General features: G+C 44.5%; 1 protein-coding gene across 3 annotated transcripts in view; it reads right to left on the bottom strand.

Moving 5' to 3' along the window:
• PKN2 (protein kinase N2) overlaps positions 1–17,178 on the bottom strand; it is a 73,704-nt gene that overhangs the window by 11,464 nt on the left and 45,062 nt on the right. For 2 of the 3 annotated variants that reach the window (XM_075286544.1, XM_075286542.1), the window contains exons 2-8: positions 14,345–14,633; positions 10,082–10,236; positions 9,742–9,862; positions 8,374–8,519; positions 5,395–5,608; positions 3,059–3,244; positions 2,308–2,417 (exon numbers count right to left, since the gene is read on the bottom strand). In XM_075286544.1, coding sequence (XP_075142645.1) covers positions 2,308–2,417; positions 3,059–3,244; positions 5,395–5,608; positions 8,374–8,519; positions 9,742–9,862; positions 10,082–10,236; positions 14,345–14,633 — 1,221 coding nt within the window. The remainder of the gene's footprint in view (positions 1–2,307; positions 2,418–3,058; positions 3,245–5,394; positions 5,609–8,373; positions 8,520–9,741; positions 9,863–10,081; positions 10,237–14,344; positions 14,634–17,178) is intronic. The other variant, XM_075286543.1, reaches the window with a different exon arrangement.

The following is a 17,178-nucleotide window of genomic DNA, read 5'->3' as shown; positions in this document are numbered from 1 at the left end:
ACATCTTACTGCTCTCCTTACATGTGTGCACACTGCCCAAACTGAGGAAGCCACAGGACATGCTAGGAGGAATACTCTGAAGCACCAGGTCTGTGATCTCCACAAATTAAGGACATATAACCTGATCACAATCAGAATCCAGTACTAGCTTGTAAAGCATATAGCTCAATGCCTAAGGCCCAGTTCACATCTGTGTTCGGGTCATTCCGTTCCCCTCTCCACATGAAAAATGCAGAGAGAAAACGCCTACAAGCAGAACTTTTCTCTCCGCATTTTTGTGCGGAAACTGAGCGGACTCCATTATAGTCTATGGGGTCTGCGGGTTTCCCGCTTTTTTTGTGCAGATTAGGTTTCCGTTCAAGGGGGTCCCCAAGTAGACTTTCTGAACAGAAACCCATGTGCAGATGTGAACCAGGCCTTAGAGTTCTTCTTAGCATTTCAGAAGTCTCATTCACCAACCAGGAAGTTATCGCCGTCTGCCATGGTATGGATGTAGTGGAGCTGCAGTCTACAAAATCGCTAGATTACAATACAGTTGTGACGCTGGGTGCACATCAGTGCCTGAACTCCGTTTTCAGGTTTCCGTAAACCTGTCATGCAGAGTCTGGCCGTGAGCGCCGGTGAGCGTTTTAGGCTCTCCGCGGCGAAACATTTTTTTTTTAAACCAGACAGAGTCCTGCATGTCCAACTCTGTGTCCAGTTAAAAAAAAAAAACGGTTTTGCAGCGGAGAGCATAAAACACTCACCGGCGCACACGGCCAGAGACTTTTCAAGCCCATACAAATGACTGGGATTGAAACATGCCGGCAGGTTTCCGTCTCCTGCCCCTGTTTTGTGCAGGAAACGGAAACCTGCAGAACGGAGACCGGGCGCAGATGTGAACGAGCCCTTACTCCGTCCCCTATTTTCCAGACATTGCTTGCTATCAAACAATAAAAATGATGCAGATGCTGCTGTAAGCACATGATATTATCTAGGAAATTCCCTCTACAGACAGCTTGCAGTTCTTCCCTTGAGTATAAAACCCCCCAAAAAGAAACAAAAAAAAAAAAAAAAACCACTTAACTTATACCTCTTTATCACTATGAACAGGGAGAAAGTAAAGGGCACTGCAATGATTTTTTTTTTTTTTTTTATAAACTTCACTCACAATGTTCACACTTCTTTCAGTGAACAGCGTCTTCTCCACCGATTCCAGCACAGCTGCAATTTTTCCTCTAGCCCCACCCTTTATTGACCAATCAATGCTAATATGCTATTTAGACTCCGTACTGTCAGGAGGGCGGTGTCAGGCAGGAGCAGACAAGGGGTGTGATTCTCAGATCTGACTGTAGCGGTCTCCGAATCACACCCCCTGCCTGACCCTGCCCTTCTGACATTACAGAGCTTACATAGCACATCAGGCACCAAAACTAAGTGCACGTGTTGCTCAGGAACGGTGGAGGCTAGAGAGAAACTTCCAACTGCGACAGAAACAACAGAACAGCGCCTATTAACAGATACTAAGAAAATGAATTAGTGAAGGTGGTGAAAGGTCCTCCTTAAAGATAACACGTCTTGAGAGATCTTGTCATACAATATTAAGTAGTTACTGTTTTTGTGTAGGGGTGGTGCCAATATACAGAAGAATTTCTGCTTCCTTGCCTGAGATGTGGTCTACTGTTTGTGTGTCCAATTGCAGGATGTAGATTACATTTTAGAGGGAAAAGACTTATAGGATTAGATAGGAGCTGAAGGCCACAGCACTGCAGTAAGATGTATTACTGATAGTAATGTCACTCTGTTCTACTGTTCTGTGCTCGCAGCCTACTAACAGACCCTGTATGTAATCTTCCCCTGCAGTCATGTATTGTTCGCTTCCATCTGCCCCTATTCCTGCTGACCTGACCTACTATCTGTAGGGTTAATCACAATGCATTTGCAGGGTATGTCAGGGGGATGTCCTGATCTATACCACTGACGGTATTATTATATAATAGGTCACCAACCTGACAATGGACAAAAGGACTCTTTTGTCCTCCATCAGGTTGAATGGGGCCTATGGATACAACTGATGAAGCTTTCCTGGCACTGCAGACCCAGAATGAATACACCCCATTTGATTCAGCAAGTGTGAGCAAGGAGTTGCATCCTCTAAGTAGATGCCAGCACTACATACAACCATGCTGTCCTATTCTTAGTGATGACGTAACGCACACAGGGTGTAATGGGCACATTCAGCCTCTTATATCCCACAATGTAATTAATGGCACATCACGTTATTGACCCCTGACAGACGGCGTCTGCTGCGTTCACTACTATACATACTCTGTCCAGCTCTAGTGTAAACTTCTGGTCCCATGACTGGTTCGAAATAGGTTTCCAGTTGGTCTGACCGACCACGGTATTGTCCAGCTTCAGCACAGCACAGACCTCATCTGTAAGGAAATTACACCAACTCAGCTTAAAAGGCTTAAGAGGATTGCAGGAAACAAAAAGCCCCTCTGTTATCCCCCCCCCCCCGACAACAAAATATCTGCTTAAGAAAAGATTAGAGATTTAGGTTCTCTCTTGTAAAGGGCCCAATGTATGAACAGACCAATTGCTTTCGGATGAACCAGACAATTGTAGGGCGAACTAAGCGGCATTTACTATGGATTGTCTTTAAACCCTTAGTCTGTGAGGACCTCAAACATTAAAATGGAGCTTGTCAGGGTATAAGGGGAGGGGGGGAGGAGAAACACATTGGGAGAATTGACTATAATATGGAGTAGATGCAGCACATCCTTGGTGCTTCACTTTTTACCGACAGTGGTCGAGGTGAGGCAAGGGTCAACGTAGCCCAGGATGGGGACACCAGATCCTGCTCTTGCCCTTCTTACTTACAACCCGTAGGTAAGAAGGGCAACACCAGCCAGCGCCTCCCAACACATTTCAAGGCTAAATCAGATGACACAACGTGGAAACTTGAAGGCCTTCTACGAGAAACGTTTTTCCATAAACGTAGCGATCACGAGACGTTCGTTTGCCAAGATCGTGTAAATGGAAGGAGACAATAACAAACAGAAAGTTACTGAACTGGAAAAGTCATCCGTCTTCAGGAGATTCCGACTGCTGACACTTTTAGTTTTACTTGTCCTGCTCATGAAGGACGATCTGGTTTCGCTTGGACTCCAGCCTGGAAGGGTAGCGGTGGCTGCCTTCGACCTGCCAGGGACATTCTCAAGAATGTCCTGGCAGCCCATAAGTCGGACTTCGAGGGTACCTGAGGAATATAGACAATGAGAAAAATGACAGCTACTCCATCCTGATCTATCAATGACTGGAGGTTCAGACTAAACATTGGAGTCAACACTAGGATGAGAATAAGTCATGCAGGGTGGCCTGAAGGCCTTACAGTGTTCACGTGCAGTTCCTTGGGCTACACTATGAAATACATATCTGACAGTAGTATAGTTTCCCAAACCTCAATATACCCACAAAAGCATAGGCCAAACAGATCTGCAGCCGCAATAGATTTTAAAGGGATCTTATCATTTGATACCCTTTTTTCTGACTAACACGTAGGAATAGCATTAAGAAAGGCTATTCTTCTACCTTTAGATGTCTTCTCCGCACCGCTGTTCGGTATAAATGCTGGTTTTCTTGGTATACAAATGAGATGTCTCGCAGCACTGGGGGCGTACCCAATGCTGTGAGAGAATTCGCCAGTGACGCCTCTATCTTCTTCTGCAACGAAGTCTTCATAGCGTCTTCTTACTTCTAGGCCTTGGGCAAGACAATTGCACATGCCCAAGGCCACAAGAAAAATGGTCGCTTCCACAGTATTGTAAGCGGCCATTTTCTCATGGCCAGCGTGCCCTAGGCCCAAGGCCTAGAAGTAAGAAGACGCCGCCAAAAGAAGATGCGGTGAAGACATCGTTACAGATGAAAATGGAGGCGGCGCTAGAGAGCTCTCTGGCAGCATTGGAAACGCCCCCAGTGCTGTTTGAGCGCTGGGGCCTGCCCCCAGTGCTGCGAGAGAGTTCATTTACATACTGACAAGAACTGGGATTGCAAGCGAACGGTGGCGCGGAGAAGAAAAGGAAAGGTAGGAGACAAATAGCCTTTCTTAAGGCTATTCCGACATGTTAGAGAGAAAAAAAAATGTGTTTAAAAGATAGGATCCCTTTAAATCATGCATTTGTGTGTGGCATCCTTTTATTTTTGTTTCACGGACCCACTGACTTTCAAAAAGGTTGAGCTGGTGTATACAGCTCCGCGTTTCCAATGTGTCAAACAGGAGAGCGGCTCCACTTTTTCTAAGATGGCCAGCACTTGGGCTGTATTCACACTACTGAGGTTTATGGCCAAGTCAGCCCTAATAACGTGTATGGGACAAAGCTTTAGTACCCTGCACGGACACTACAAAAAGCATGACGTGGCTCTGAACTCTGCTTGTATTGGGAATGTAAGCAATGAAAAAGCTGCATCAATGGTGCACGTTGTTCTACCGTCATACGAATCAATGGGGGTGAGGAAAGTCAGACCCCACCGATATTACATTGATGGTTTATCCCAAAAATAAGCTACTAAGAGTAATAATGTGCGACTACAATATGGGCAACATCCATTACAACAAACAAGCCAAACAACATTTGCACATAAAATTATTAACAAAATTTGCAAACGACAGATTTTTGTTTTCACAATAGGATACAGTGAACAGTCTGCTTTCCTCGTATATGTGTCGTCCCATAAAATCAGAACTTGACTGAAGAACATCCATTGGGGTCCCAGCGGTGCTGACAATCTACGCCACCCACCAGGCACATGAATACATGCACCAGGACTAATTTAGTCAGACGCCAATTAGAAGCCAATTAACCTACATAGTCTGTAAATATATTACCCACAGCGTACACACTCCGCTGGAGAAACCGCATGAAGCTGCTTATGTCTCTAAAGGCAGATAAGCGGCGAGGAACACGCTGGGTAGAAGCGAAGGAGAGAATTTCTGATACGGGTCAAAACACATTAAAAACAAGCTTTAGACCATTGAGGAGACCAAAGGCGCAATGGCAAAGATTGCTTGTTGCTCAAATACAAGAAAACAAATATATTATTTAGGGCCGTTGATGTCGGATTATTCAGGAGTAGAACAATCTGCATTTATCTGGAGATTTGCAGCCTTGTCAAAACCGTATAAAGTGCTCATACAAACGCGCTGAATTCCAGTCCCAACCACAGATTATGGCGGGGCCGACTAGTCATCTAATGTCAGACGGAGGGGGCATGCCGGATTTCAATGTGCTAGGACCTTTCGTTCTCAGGGAATAGAAGGGGTGTCTGGCAGTTCTTTACCCCTTTATCCATATTTTGCAGGTGATGCTTTCCCTCCCTACCCACAGCACACATGTCCGCCATGACGTTTACCTGTTAGAGCGGCCGGCTTGGATAGGGTACTGTATTGGTTCTGTGTAGAGATCATACTTTGCCGTGGGCTCAGCGTTGGAGATGCCACCATGGAGAGCTCTTCTATGATGATGTTACTTTTCGGGTGATTTTTTGGCAGTTCGCTGAGTCTTTGTTCTAGAGAATATTTTAGTAGGTCAAGCTTCTGACTGGACTCATTAAATCTTGACTGAGCCTGAAAAAACAGAGAAAACCCATTAGAATAATTCAGATTTATGGGGCAGCCAAATAGATTAGCAAGACATATGACAGTGGAATGGCTGTGTACAGATGGCTTTAGATTTTTAACTAAGTATTTGGATCTAAAAGATTTTTTATTATAGGTGTTTATTAGTAAAAAAAATTAAAATAAAACAAAAAGTCTGGACCATTGGCCTCTGCAACCTGCATGTATTAGGGCTCGTTTACACGGGGAAAGAGGGGGCAGATTGTGACGCTGAATCCACCCCCTCACAATGGAGGTCTATGTAGACCGCTAGACTCCATTTTTCCGTGAGCAGTATGTTCCAGGCTCATGGAAAAAAGAAGCGAGCTGCCCTTTCTTCAGGCGGATTCTGTGGCTGAGTCAGCCCTGGCGTCCGCCTCGCGACAGCACCCTCCGGACTAGGCCCATTCATTTAGGCCTATTCCAAAGCGGAAAGTCGCGACTGACGGAAGCTGCAACAGTCGCATTTTTATGAACAAATTCTTTACAACTCGGTGGCTCCCACCTTTGTGCACAAACTGTTTCAGTAAATTAAAGGCAAAAACACAACGCCATGTATTTGACAATTTCCCAATTTCTGGGGGCTTCCTGCATGTGCGGCTTTTTTTTTTTTTATGCTGGGTCTCGCCATGGGGGGGTCTTAGTCTAACTTTAAAAGCGCCAAAAAGGTTGATACGTGATGACGCATTTTAAGCTCCACCCCCTTTCAGGTGAGCCCATCCCTTTTGTGACAAGCCCCTCCCCCACTGGAGGTGTAGCAGTAAGTGTCAGAAACGGTTTACCAAACTTAATGTAATGTAACGCATATAGGCCAGAAGACAAGCCAAAGCTCTATCCGTCACATGCAATAACTCTAGGGGCAGAATGTATTAGTTTCTTTCTCTTTAGCATTATATATATATATATATATATATATATATATATATATATATATATATATAAAAGTTCCTCTGAATATGACATCATGGTCAGTACAATCATAGTCTCCAAATGAAGACATGAACACTATAGCACATAAGTAATAGCCGTGACTGATGTCTCTACAGGAGCCTGGCACCACACCCATGGGGCTGACAAAACGCAAGGTGCACGGAGGCCGATGACTCGGAGATTAGCAATGCAGTAGGCAGGACAAGCTCCCATGTACTGCACAGAAGGTGATGCTACTCCTATAAATAGTAGTTTTACTAGAAGGACATAACTTACTGCCTCTATAGGCATGACCTGAAGAAATGCTGAGGAATCGGATTTCCAATGTAACTTGTCTACATTTCCTCAAGTAATTACATAATGCTTTCTTCTTCTTCCGTGCCGTTCCAGCGAGATGTAAGCGATGCAACCCAGCATTACACCCGTTTCAGTGTATTACCAGCAGGGACCTATAGTGCTGACCAGCAGGACACTTATTCTACTAACATGAATCCAGCCTTACACAGATAATGCCAATAGGGCATTTTTGGTTTCATGGAAAACTTGTGTATTGCCCTCATTTGTCTTTAAATAAAATAAATAAATAAATAAATAAATTGGAGGGGGGAAGGATTTCTGAAACTACAGAAGCTTTAACATGGACTTTAGAAGAAAAATACACGAGAACCCACAGATGAAAGCCTTATGTGCGGCTTCTACATGTGATGCTCCACACGTTAATGCAACTAAAATAGTTCAAAGAACATTCCTACAGCTATTTTTATTTAACAAGGGGCTCTGCATTTGCCTAAAAAACCTGGCATAGAAGACTGTAATTGTAGGATGGTGCACGAGAGTGTATAAACGTTACCCAGGAGTCGATGAACACATATGTGCCCCAGATAGAGTGTACAGGAGCTTTCCCAGGTCTGTAAAACTGAGGACTTAACCTTACAAAGGTCATCAGTTTCAGATCACCGGGGCCTACTGATCAGCTGACTGAGGAGCCGGCAGGGCTCCAGGACTAGCACAACATGTAGTGGCCACGACTGGTACTGCAAGGACAGACCTGTGCAGGAGTTAGGGATGGTAAAAACATTCTGTGCATTAATATTTACTCGCCGGATAAGGACCAGATAAACTAAATACACGTAAAGCCCAAAAACGTGTTTATGCGACACTGAGCGGCTTTCATAGCACGGATTATTTAAGCCTCCTTTTAAAAGATCTTTATCATATGGCCTTCTATAAGAAATAGGAGGGACCTCACCTAGAATAAACTTGAAAAATCAAACACTACTCCACCCAAGAAAACCGCCAAACCCTACTGCACCTGAGCCGTCACACTGACATATCGTGTGTTAACCATGACTAAACCATTCTGTCTCAGGCGGGATGCTGACTATAGAACTATATATCAGGAAAGGCGAGAAGGCTGCAAGATTATAGGGTTACGTCGTCATCTTATAAACAGGAACTTGTCATATCGTATATACAGTTCTATCTGCGGGTAGCCCGTTATAGAGCAGTGCAGATTTATTATTAGTATTAGTTTATATTTTCAATGCCAGGCTTCATATCCCCTGTGCAGCAGTGTGCACCTAAATAAGATGCCGTCTCTGCTGGATCATCATAATCTAGATTTCAGGCAACATTTACCGCAGTTTTCTGGGGTAAATGATAAATTTAGCTGGCCCACGCCATCGGAAAGTGGTGCGGGCAGCACAAAAACGCCAGTTATGACAATTTAAGCACCAACTGGTGTCTAAAACCATTGTAAAATAATAATAAATCCCCCCCCTTCCCCCAGTATACCCAGAACTCACTTCAGAGAGGGCTTTTCTGTCTGTAACCTTCCCAGATCCTAGCAGCTTCATGACGTTTTTTGCACCTTCCGCCACTGCGAATTCTATCCTAAAATGATGCCGTAATTCTTCCATTCGGAGCTCAAGTGGACTAATGACAGGTTTTGCTGGGAAAAAAAAAAGTCAGATAAATGGTAAATAGCCCAATTCCTAATTTACAAGGATTACAAAAGATATATACACACACAAACCCCGAAACTATAACAAAGCTGGAGCACAGTATACCAATCTATCAATTCCTGCAAGCAAGAGGTTACCCCAATCCTCCATACTGATACTTAAAGGGATTCTATCATTAAAATCACATTTTTTTTCTCGATCACATGTAGGAATAGCCTTAAGAAAGGCTATTCTTCTCCTACCTTTAGATATCTTCTCCGCGCCACCGTTCAGTAGAAATCCCGGTTTTCGGTGGTATCCAAATGAGTTCTCTTGCAGTATTGGGGTGTCTCCAATACTGCGAGAGAACTCTCCAGCGCCGCCTCCATCTTCTTCAGGAACAGCCTCTCTGCGCGTCTTCTTTTGCAGCTGGATTCAGACTTCTAGGCCTCGGGCAGAGCCGACTGCGCATGCCCGCCTGGTGTAAGCGGCCACAAAAAAATGGCCGCGCACATGTGCAGTTGGCTTTGCCCCCAGTGATGCGAGAGAACTCATTTGCATACAGACGAAAACTGGGATTTCTACCAAACGGCAGTGGGGAGAAGACATCTAAAGGTAGGAGAAGAATAGCCTTTCTTAAGGCTATTCCTACGTGTGATCGAGAAAAAATGTGATTTTAATGATAGAATCCCTTTAAAAGCAAGTTTTCTGTGACTTTACCATCCTGATCAATATCAAGCTTGGAGCGGAAGCGAGATTCTGACTCCTGCACCCTCACCGGTCACATGACTGCAGGGGCCAATCGCTGCAGACTTTTCATTTCACATAAATGAGACTATACTACGTGTCTAACAATATACTTATGTATACTGCTAGGAGTCGCTACCTCTTGGCTGCATACTGTCCTGTCGTTATCATAGTATGTAATGGAGAGAGAACTAGGATGTTTGGCGTCCATGCCCCAGCATAGATTACAAGCTTGTAAATTGGGGTTTCACACTGCAGAGTCCCGAGACCGAGTCTGGATACGTTGGACACAATACCAGTGGATTTGGTCGGCCATGACCAAACAGAATCAAATCAAACATGGCCACCGATTCTTCAGATTATGGAGACCACTAACACTTGTCATTTTATTCATGCAAGAATCGGGATTATTTTTTGTTTACCAGAAATGACATTTGCTTTACACTAGACTAGAAGCGACACCACATGTTTCTAAAGCTTTACCATTGTCAAAGGACATTTCGTTGGTCTGCTGCATGGCCTGAAGGATCTGCATGCGGATGACTTCAATTTTTGTTTTGCTGTCTTGAAGCATTTGCTGGGCGGTACCGAGCAATTTTCTGTCCTGTAGGGAGAAGTACACACACATTTTACACATTGAAGACACATTTTGTCTTTGTATACTTATGTTGCATCTATTGCTTCATTGATGACGGTTTATCATAATATGGAGATAAGCCGGCCACACAAGAGGCCACTGACCGCCTGGCCCAAAGGACACTAAAGATATCACTTCCGAATATCGATTCATCTTTCTGTATACTAAACCCCCATCTTGACTTACTTTTGAAGGCCCATTGGAGTAGGTCTGGATCATATTTTCCGCTCCTTGCTTCACTTTCAGCTCAATGTCTAACTGCTTCTGTAAAGCGATCAGCCTGCCATTGCTTGCACATGAGCCGGAGTCACTTTTTGGAGTGTCTGGTGTCTTGGGACAATCTGTAAGGATCAAACAAATGTAAGAATGACCATTAAAGTTTCTGTTTGTGGATTCTACGTTACAGACTTTACATTTAGCAGCTGAAGAGGTTAATAAAAGCGTAAAGCGAGTGGAACAAAAAAGAAAAGAAACTGCTAAGTAGAAAGTAAACATGCTCAATGACCTGTTAAGATTTGCCCTACAAGGAGCAATGGACTCTAAACGGACGGCTTAAATCATACAAGAGACAGGTAAGAAAGTGCCCCGGGGAACTAAAAGAGAGACAGGAGCAGGTGCGGGCGATGGGCCGCAGAATAATGGAAGACGTCACCTGCTAGACAGGTAAGGAGAAGGTCACCAGGTGGGCAGAGGAAAGGGAAAGCCTAAAGGTGCTCAGGCATCGTAGACGAATGTCATCCAACTATCTCATGTGTACAAAGCTGTCCTGACGCTCCCCTGACACCAAATAATGGGGGAGGGAGGAATAGTTGGAGATGGGCGCGTGGATTTCAACATTCCCGATGTTTTCAGGGAAGACGAGCTGCAGCTTTTGGAGTCTCACAGTTAGGGCTCGTTCACACGGGAACAGAGGGGGCGGATTATGGTGCGGAATCCACGTCATAACCCGCCCCCTCACAATGGTGGTCTATGTAGACTGCTAGCGGAAAAAAAGAAGCGAGCTCCCCTTTCTTCAGGTGGATTCATTTGGGCCTAATCCGGAGCGGAAAGCCGTGAAGGGATGCCGTGCACTGCCGCGACGGAACATGCACACGTGGATTTTGCTTGTGAATAGGGCCTTACTTACCCTTCTCCCCACTGAGAACACATGCACACACCGCTGAATGCCACGCAGAGCATGTATGTGTATGAGGAGTCTGTAAATAAGTGTCAGAAGATGGGAACAACTGCTGCAGATTTCCCCATGCTGACAATTTCCCCAAATTCTGCAGCAGTGCAGTATTACTGACATAGGTGATGTTCACTGTCACATTCACGGCTTGTTTTTCGAGGGGTTAAAGCAGTGACAAAAACTGCGGCAACTACAGCTTTTAAGCAGCTTTAATGATACCAGATTGTAAAAGGGGGGGACTGACAAATGCAAACTGTGTAGGATGAACGATCCACTGACTGCTACAGTCCGCAAAGCTATAGATAGTGGCTCGCACCGCGGGTTCTGTGGTTGAATCAGCTGCAAAATCTGCAGCAAGATCGAGCCGGACACTATTTATCCAAAACCATTGGAGGAAGAATCGGCACCAACTGATGTGTTATCTGCCTCAATATTAACACTAAGTTTCACTGCGTAAACAGGCCCGAAAAGGACCTTTAATGAAGATGCCAGTGATGGATTTCTATTATCTCATGATAGACCAAAAAGTTGCGTTACTAATAAAAGTCTATAATAAAAAAATAAAATGGTTCAGTCTCATCCTGAAATCCTAGGAAACAAAGGCAAATCTTAAGTATCCACTCATTGATTTCCTCTTAAAGTGAAGGACAGGCATTACCGTGTAAACAGCAAATGAGTCATTTGTACAGATGGCCGAGCTTCATCCAAGGATAATCAACATGTACACAAGAAGGACCTCAGTGTACAGGACAGTATACCCCGGCCAACTATCCGTACTATCTGCTAGAGTCAGGAAAGTCTGTCTAAGATATTGCTGGTCTCCAATTGTGCTGCAATGAAAACACTAGCAATAGCCGTGTGTTCACACCACACACACAGATCAGGCTGAGCTTGCATGTGCTGTCAATTGGAAGAGTCATGTCAGCCGCTGCTAGAGGTCAGCCGCACCGGAGACATCAGACACATGCAACATGCCCGGTCCTTAATTCCCCCAGCCATCTCCACTTATGTCTATGGGGGCACCCTGACTCCTCCTTAAAATAGTCATATTGGTCTGGCCACAAAAAACAGCTATTTAGATTTTTTTTTTCCTCTTCTGTATATGGCGGCCTCTTCACAGGGCACTGCTACCTAGCACACAGCTCTTACAAGAACAGTCTGGAAATGGCCTATCGTCATTTTATGATCATTGATATGAGACATCATGGCTGACGGCTATATCGTGAGAAGAAGAACGTATCTGCTTTCTATCCGTTGTCTAGGACTTGTGTGTAGTTTTGCAGCTCAGCTCTATTCACTTCAATAAAGTTGCAATACCAGACCTAACCCATAGACAACGGTGGCACGGTTCTGTAAAGGAAGCAAAAGTGTTACCCTGGTTCAACCCCTTTAAGAGAATGACTGGACAATATACTTGCATATATGTTTACTCATTAGATGGCTCCTGTTGACAGTTTCATCCATAAGGGGAGAGGAGACAGCGCTACATTATTATTACATAACTACAGATCCTTACATGATGGTGCAAACATAAAAAGTCATTTACCTTACTGATCCCCAGTGACTGACATATAGATAGAAGTCTGATATCAGGACATTAGCACTGCAGCAAGAAGTATTGGACACAAAAGCAGTGAGGGATCGGTAAGGCGTGAATTTTTAACATCAAGGAGAAGTGCAAGTCCTTTCCTTTATAGGTTACGTTCCTTCTCAATCTATTGCCGGCTGTGGCCCTTACAACTGCCTGTGTGATGCCAGCCTAACCTGCCCACACCCCTTCCTCATACTGAGCAGTATACAGCCCTATCCATGTCCGTGTCCTGCATAGCACATGCTTGGGCCGATAAAGAACATGCTGTATCATGATGCATGAATGCCAAGTGGCTGACGCCATGTTTAGTCCTATTCAGAGAATCCACTGAAACACTACATAGGGCACATCTATATACAGTGCCTTGCATAATTATTCATACCCCTTGAATTTTTTCATTTTGTCACCTTGCAACCACAAACTTAAAATCTACTGTATTGAGACTGTAAGTGATAACCAACGCAAAGTAGCAGATAATTGTGAAGTGGAAGGAAAATGATACATGGTTTTTAAAATTTTAGTCAAATAAAAATCTGAAAAGTGCGATGTGCAAAAATATTCAGCACCCCTATAACCTTTCCAACACACACAGCGCTTTGCATTTAGGCCAAAAAGTTCAACTTTGGTCTCATCTGACCAGAGAACCTTCTGCTACTTGTTTGCTGTGTCCCCAATATGGCTCGTGGCAAACTTCACGTCTTAGGTCTGTTTCCACAATGGTTTTCTACTTGACACCAGAGTGACCCTAGGCTTCTTGGCTGCTTCTCTGACCAGTGCTCTCCTTGCTTGATCTATCAGTTTAGGTGGACAGCCATGTCTTGGTAAGTTGAAGTTGTAGAATACCGTTTCCATTTTTGGATGATGGATTGAACAGTGCTCCTTGGGATGTTCAAAGCTTGGGATATGTTTTTATAACCTAACCCTGCTTTAAACTTCATCTCTGACCTGTCTGGTGAGTTCCTTGGTGTTCGTGATGCTGTTTGTTCACTAGTGTTCTCTAATAGAGATGAGCGAGTCCTATTCGAAATGGCAGTTTCGAATAGCACGTACCCATAGCAATGAATGGAGCCGGTCGGCATGCAGACAGGGCCGGCGTCCTGCTGCTTAACCCCCTGCGTGCCGGCTGCGTCCATTCATTCCTATAAGTGCATGCTATTCGAAACTGTCGTTTCGAATAGTACTCGCTCATCTCTATTCTCTAACAAACCACGGAGGCCTTCACAGAACAGGTGTATTTATACTGAGACTACATTACACACAGCCGGTCTCCATTAACTCATTGACTTCTGAAGGCAATTGTGCGCACTGGATATTAATTAGGGGTATCGGCGTACAGGGGGCTGAATACTTTTGCACGTCACACTTTTCAGATTTTTATTTTATTAAAACCCATGGATCATTTTCTTTTCAGTTCACAATTATCTGATACTTTGTGTGGGTTATCACTTACAATCTCAATAAAATACATTTAAGTTTGTGGCTGTGCACAGTGTAATGTTTTATAAACCCGTGTAGTTCACCCATTGTCTTACTGAGTAGGGCTAAATACGACGATATTTAATGCTGTAGTTTGTTATACTATAGTCCTATACAAATCACCCACAGATACACTACACAAAACATCCATGTGCTATGTAATAAAATGAGTAGGCGATGTCAGCCATATAACTATACACACAGGACGTACCTGGCAGATCCTCCGCTTCCCGCACCACAATATGTGCATTGATTTCCTGCAGGCTGTTATGTAGCTCTTCTAGTTTTTTGTTGGACTTTTTTAGTATATTATCCACATAGGCCAAATTCTTTTTATCCGTCGTGACCTTGCGCAGGTTTTCGGCTCCTTCTTTAATTTTAAGTTCTTTTCTAATTTCGCGCTTGATCTGATCTTTTATTTCATCCAAATTTGGCTGATCGGAAAAATCTAGTTTCTGATTAATACCCATGGGTTCGGGAGCTATGTGGCTTCTGGTGTCCTGTCAAAAAAAAAAGAGTAAAAAATGTCAGTGTTATAAAACGTATATGAGAACAAGAGATCATGTACATGGGGTCCTATTACTATCGGACGTGTATGGGATCCTAAAGGATGACCAAATATGTAGGGTCATTCATTTCAGATGGGTGGGGGTCCGAGACCCGGGCCTCACACAGTGTACAGGACTGGAGGCAGACAGCTCCACACACTGCTTAGTGGCCTGACTGTGCCATTACAGCTCAGCTCCCAAATCACGATTGATAAAGGGAACAATATGCAAATCTGTTTTCCCAAGATGCCCTAGAGGGCAGCAAACAGAGGCACTGTTTTCCTATTTACATCTTGGGAAACAGATTTGCATATTTTTCCCATAATCCCCCCCAGTGGAGCGAAAAAGGCTTTTGTAAGTCTCCATACACCTGTGAAGGTGATCTCTCCTTAAGGAGTGATAATATCCCCAGAACATGATTGATAATGGCAGAACTAGGCCATGTTCTAAAATAGCCCAGGGGTTGAATCGTTCCCAATCTCAAACGAATGACAAATCCTGAGGATAATTCTTTAATTAGAAGTGTTGGAAAACCCCTTTAAAATCCATTTACATGGCTCATTCACTACCCAGTGCAAACACGTACAGCAAGAGAGGGGTTGAAGAGATCGCCCTCATTGGTCGCCGATCTTCTGAAGATTCCCACAGAAAGTTCAAGGCAAGAAACTAACACAAAATACCGCAATAGACCAAAGGAAAAAGGAGCTGAAATAGTCAGCCTGGAGGAAGCAGCTACAAGAGCCTGTCACGGTGCCCTGTGCTGTAATCCAATGACCATGTCCGGGTGACTCCAGCCATGAATAGACTATAATTATTTCAGAAGATCGGCCTCTTCTATTCAGCCAGGCCGTACAGGAGCAGCCGATGAAACCTGCAATGAATATTTAATGGCTCAGGATCTCGTATCCCCGGCCTCACATTTCAGTGCATGCTCAGTACGGACATCTCCTCTAACGTAACACAAATCCACCCAAAGCGGAGTCACTGGAGTGTTAACTAGAAAAGGCCTCCATTACTTCTTATACCTAAAATCTCACATCAAACGCTCTCAAGTGGAGCTTTGAAGTAAGTGCGCTGGATATATAGGGAATGGCCGCTCTTATCTGTCATCCTGACCCAAATCTAATGGAGGCTCGACTGGGGGATCTTCAGATTGCCTGCAGCCTTCGTGTTCAGAAGACTAGAAACTGCTGACTGTGTATAAATATACACGCGGCTTGTGTGTGATGGAGATATATATATATTATACATACATAGTGTGTGTACATTGATTGATTCATTACATACCAATCAGGAAAAATAAGAATCATAGGGCTCGTTCACACGGGGCAAAAGGGGCGGCTTTTGCCGCCGAATCCACCTCAGAATCCGCCCCCTCACAATAGAGGTCTATAGAGACCGCGAGCGGTATGTTCCGGCTCACGGGAAAAAAAAGAAGCGAGCTGCCCTTTCTTCAGGCGGATTCAGCGGCCGAGTCAGCCCCGGTGTCCGCCTTGCGACAGCACCCCCCAGACTAGGCCTATTCATTTGGGCCTACTCCAGAGCGGGAGGCCGCGACCGTTGGGGTCACGACTGTCGCATTTTGGTCCTATTCTGACATGGCTTCCCGCATCAAAATCAGGACCAAAATGCGCGGTCACTAGAACCATGTGAACTTGCCCATATTGTTCAGACGATGTGACTGTGTATGTATACTGTAGGCAAAAGCTACATCAGTGCCCATAGAGGCAGTACATAGACACCCTAAAAATAAAATAAGCTGCTCCGGGACAAAATGACCCCCAGTAATGTTTACGTGCCAGGAGCCGCACCGCTCATTCGCCACACAAAGTTTAGCCACAGTTTTAGGGACTGCAGAGCTGCTCCATTGAAGTCTATGGAGAAGTGCTGCGGTACCTAAACCCACTGCCACATATTGTACGGTGACACAGCAGCACCCCTGTCCCAGAACATCTCATCTGTGGGGTGTCAGCCGTCAGGGGGTCTCTACTGAATGTCCTTTTTTCTTTTTGCCAGCACAGCTATAGAAAAAGCAGAAAATGTGAAATGAAATATGGAGATCACTAAGAGACCGAACACTAGACGGGTTTCTTTACAAACAGCTGCAGTCCTTTATCTTAAAATGCTCGCTGCGCGGTATCAGAGCATTAGTCAGCCGGGGCGTAGTGCCGAGGACAGGAGTAAACATGGAGAAACAACAACCCAGTTGTCCGGGAAGTATCTGAACCTGAGAAGTACAACCGATCCACCGCCAATGGTGTAGGCTTACCCATACGGATAGCTAGGCCATATTCACATCTGGCAGATTTCTTAAGTAAAACTGACTTCAATGCAAGTGACTGAGGTTCCTCATGTTGCAGGCTGTCAGACCTGTGCTATTTTGTATACTAATACAAATATATAGTGTAGACTGCAATGCTATTCTATAAGGTGAATGCCGCATGTTACCAACACTCCAGCCTATACTAACCTGTTATATGATGCCCCACATTGGCCA

The sequence above is a fragment of the Leptodactylus fuscus genome, chromosome 9 (assembly GCF_031893055.1).
Source record: "Leptodactylus fuscus isolate aLepFus1 chromosome 9, aLepFus1.hap2, whole genome shotgun sequence".
NCBI classification, from domain to species: domain Eukaryota; kingdom Metazoa; phylum Chordata; class Amphibia; order Anura; family Leptodactylidae; genus Leptodactylus; species Leptodactylus fuscus.
The sequence above is the reverse complement of the archived record's forward strand: the minus strand, read 5'-3'. Positions and strand labels throughout refer to the sequence as shown.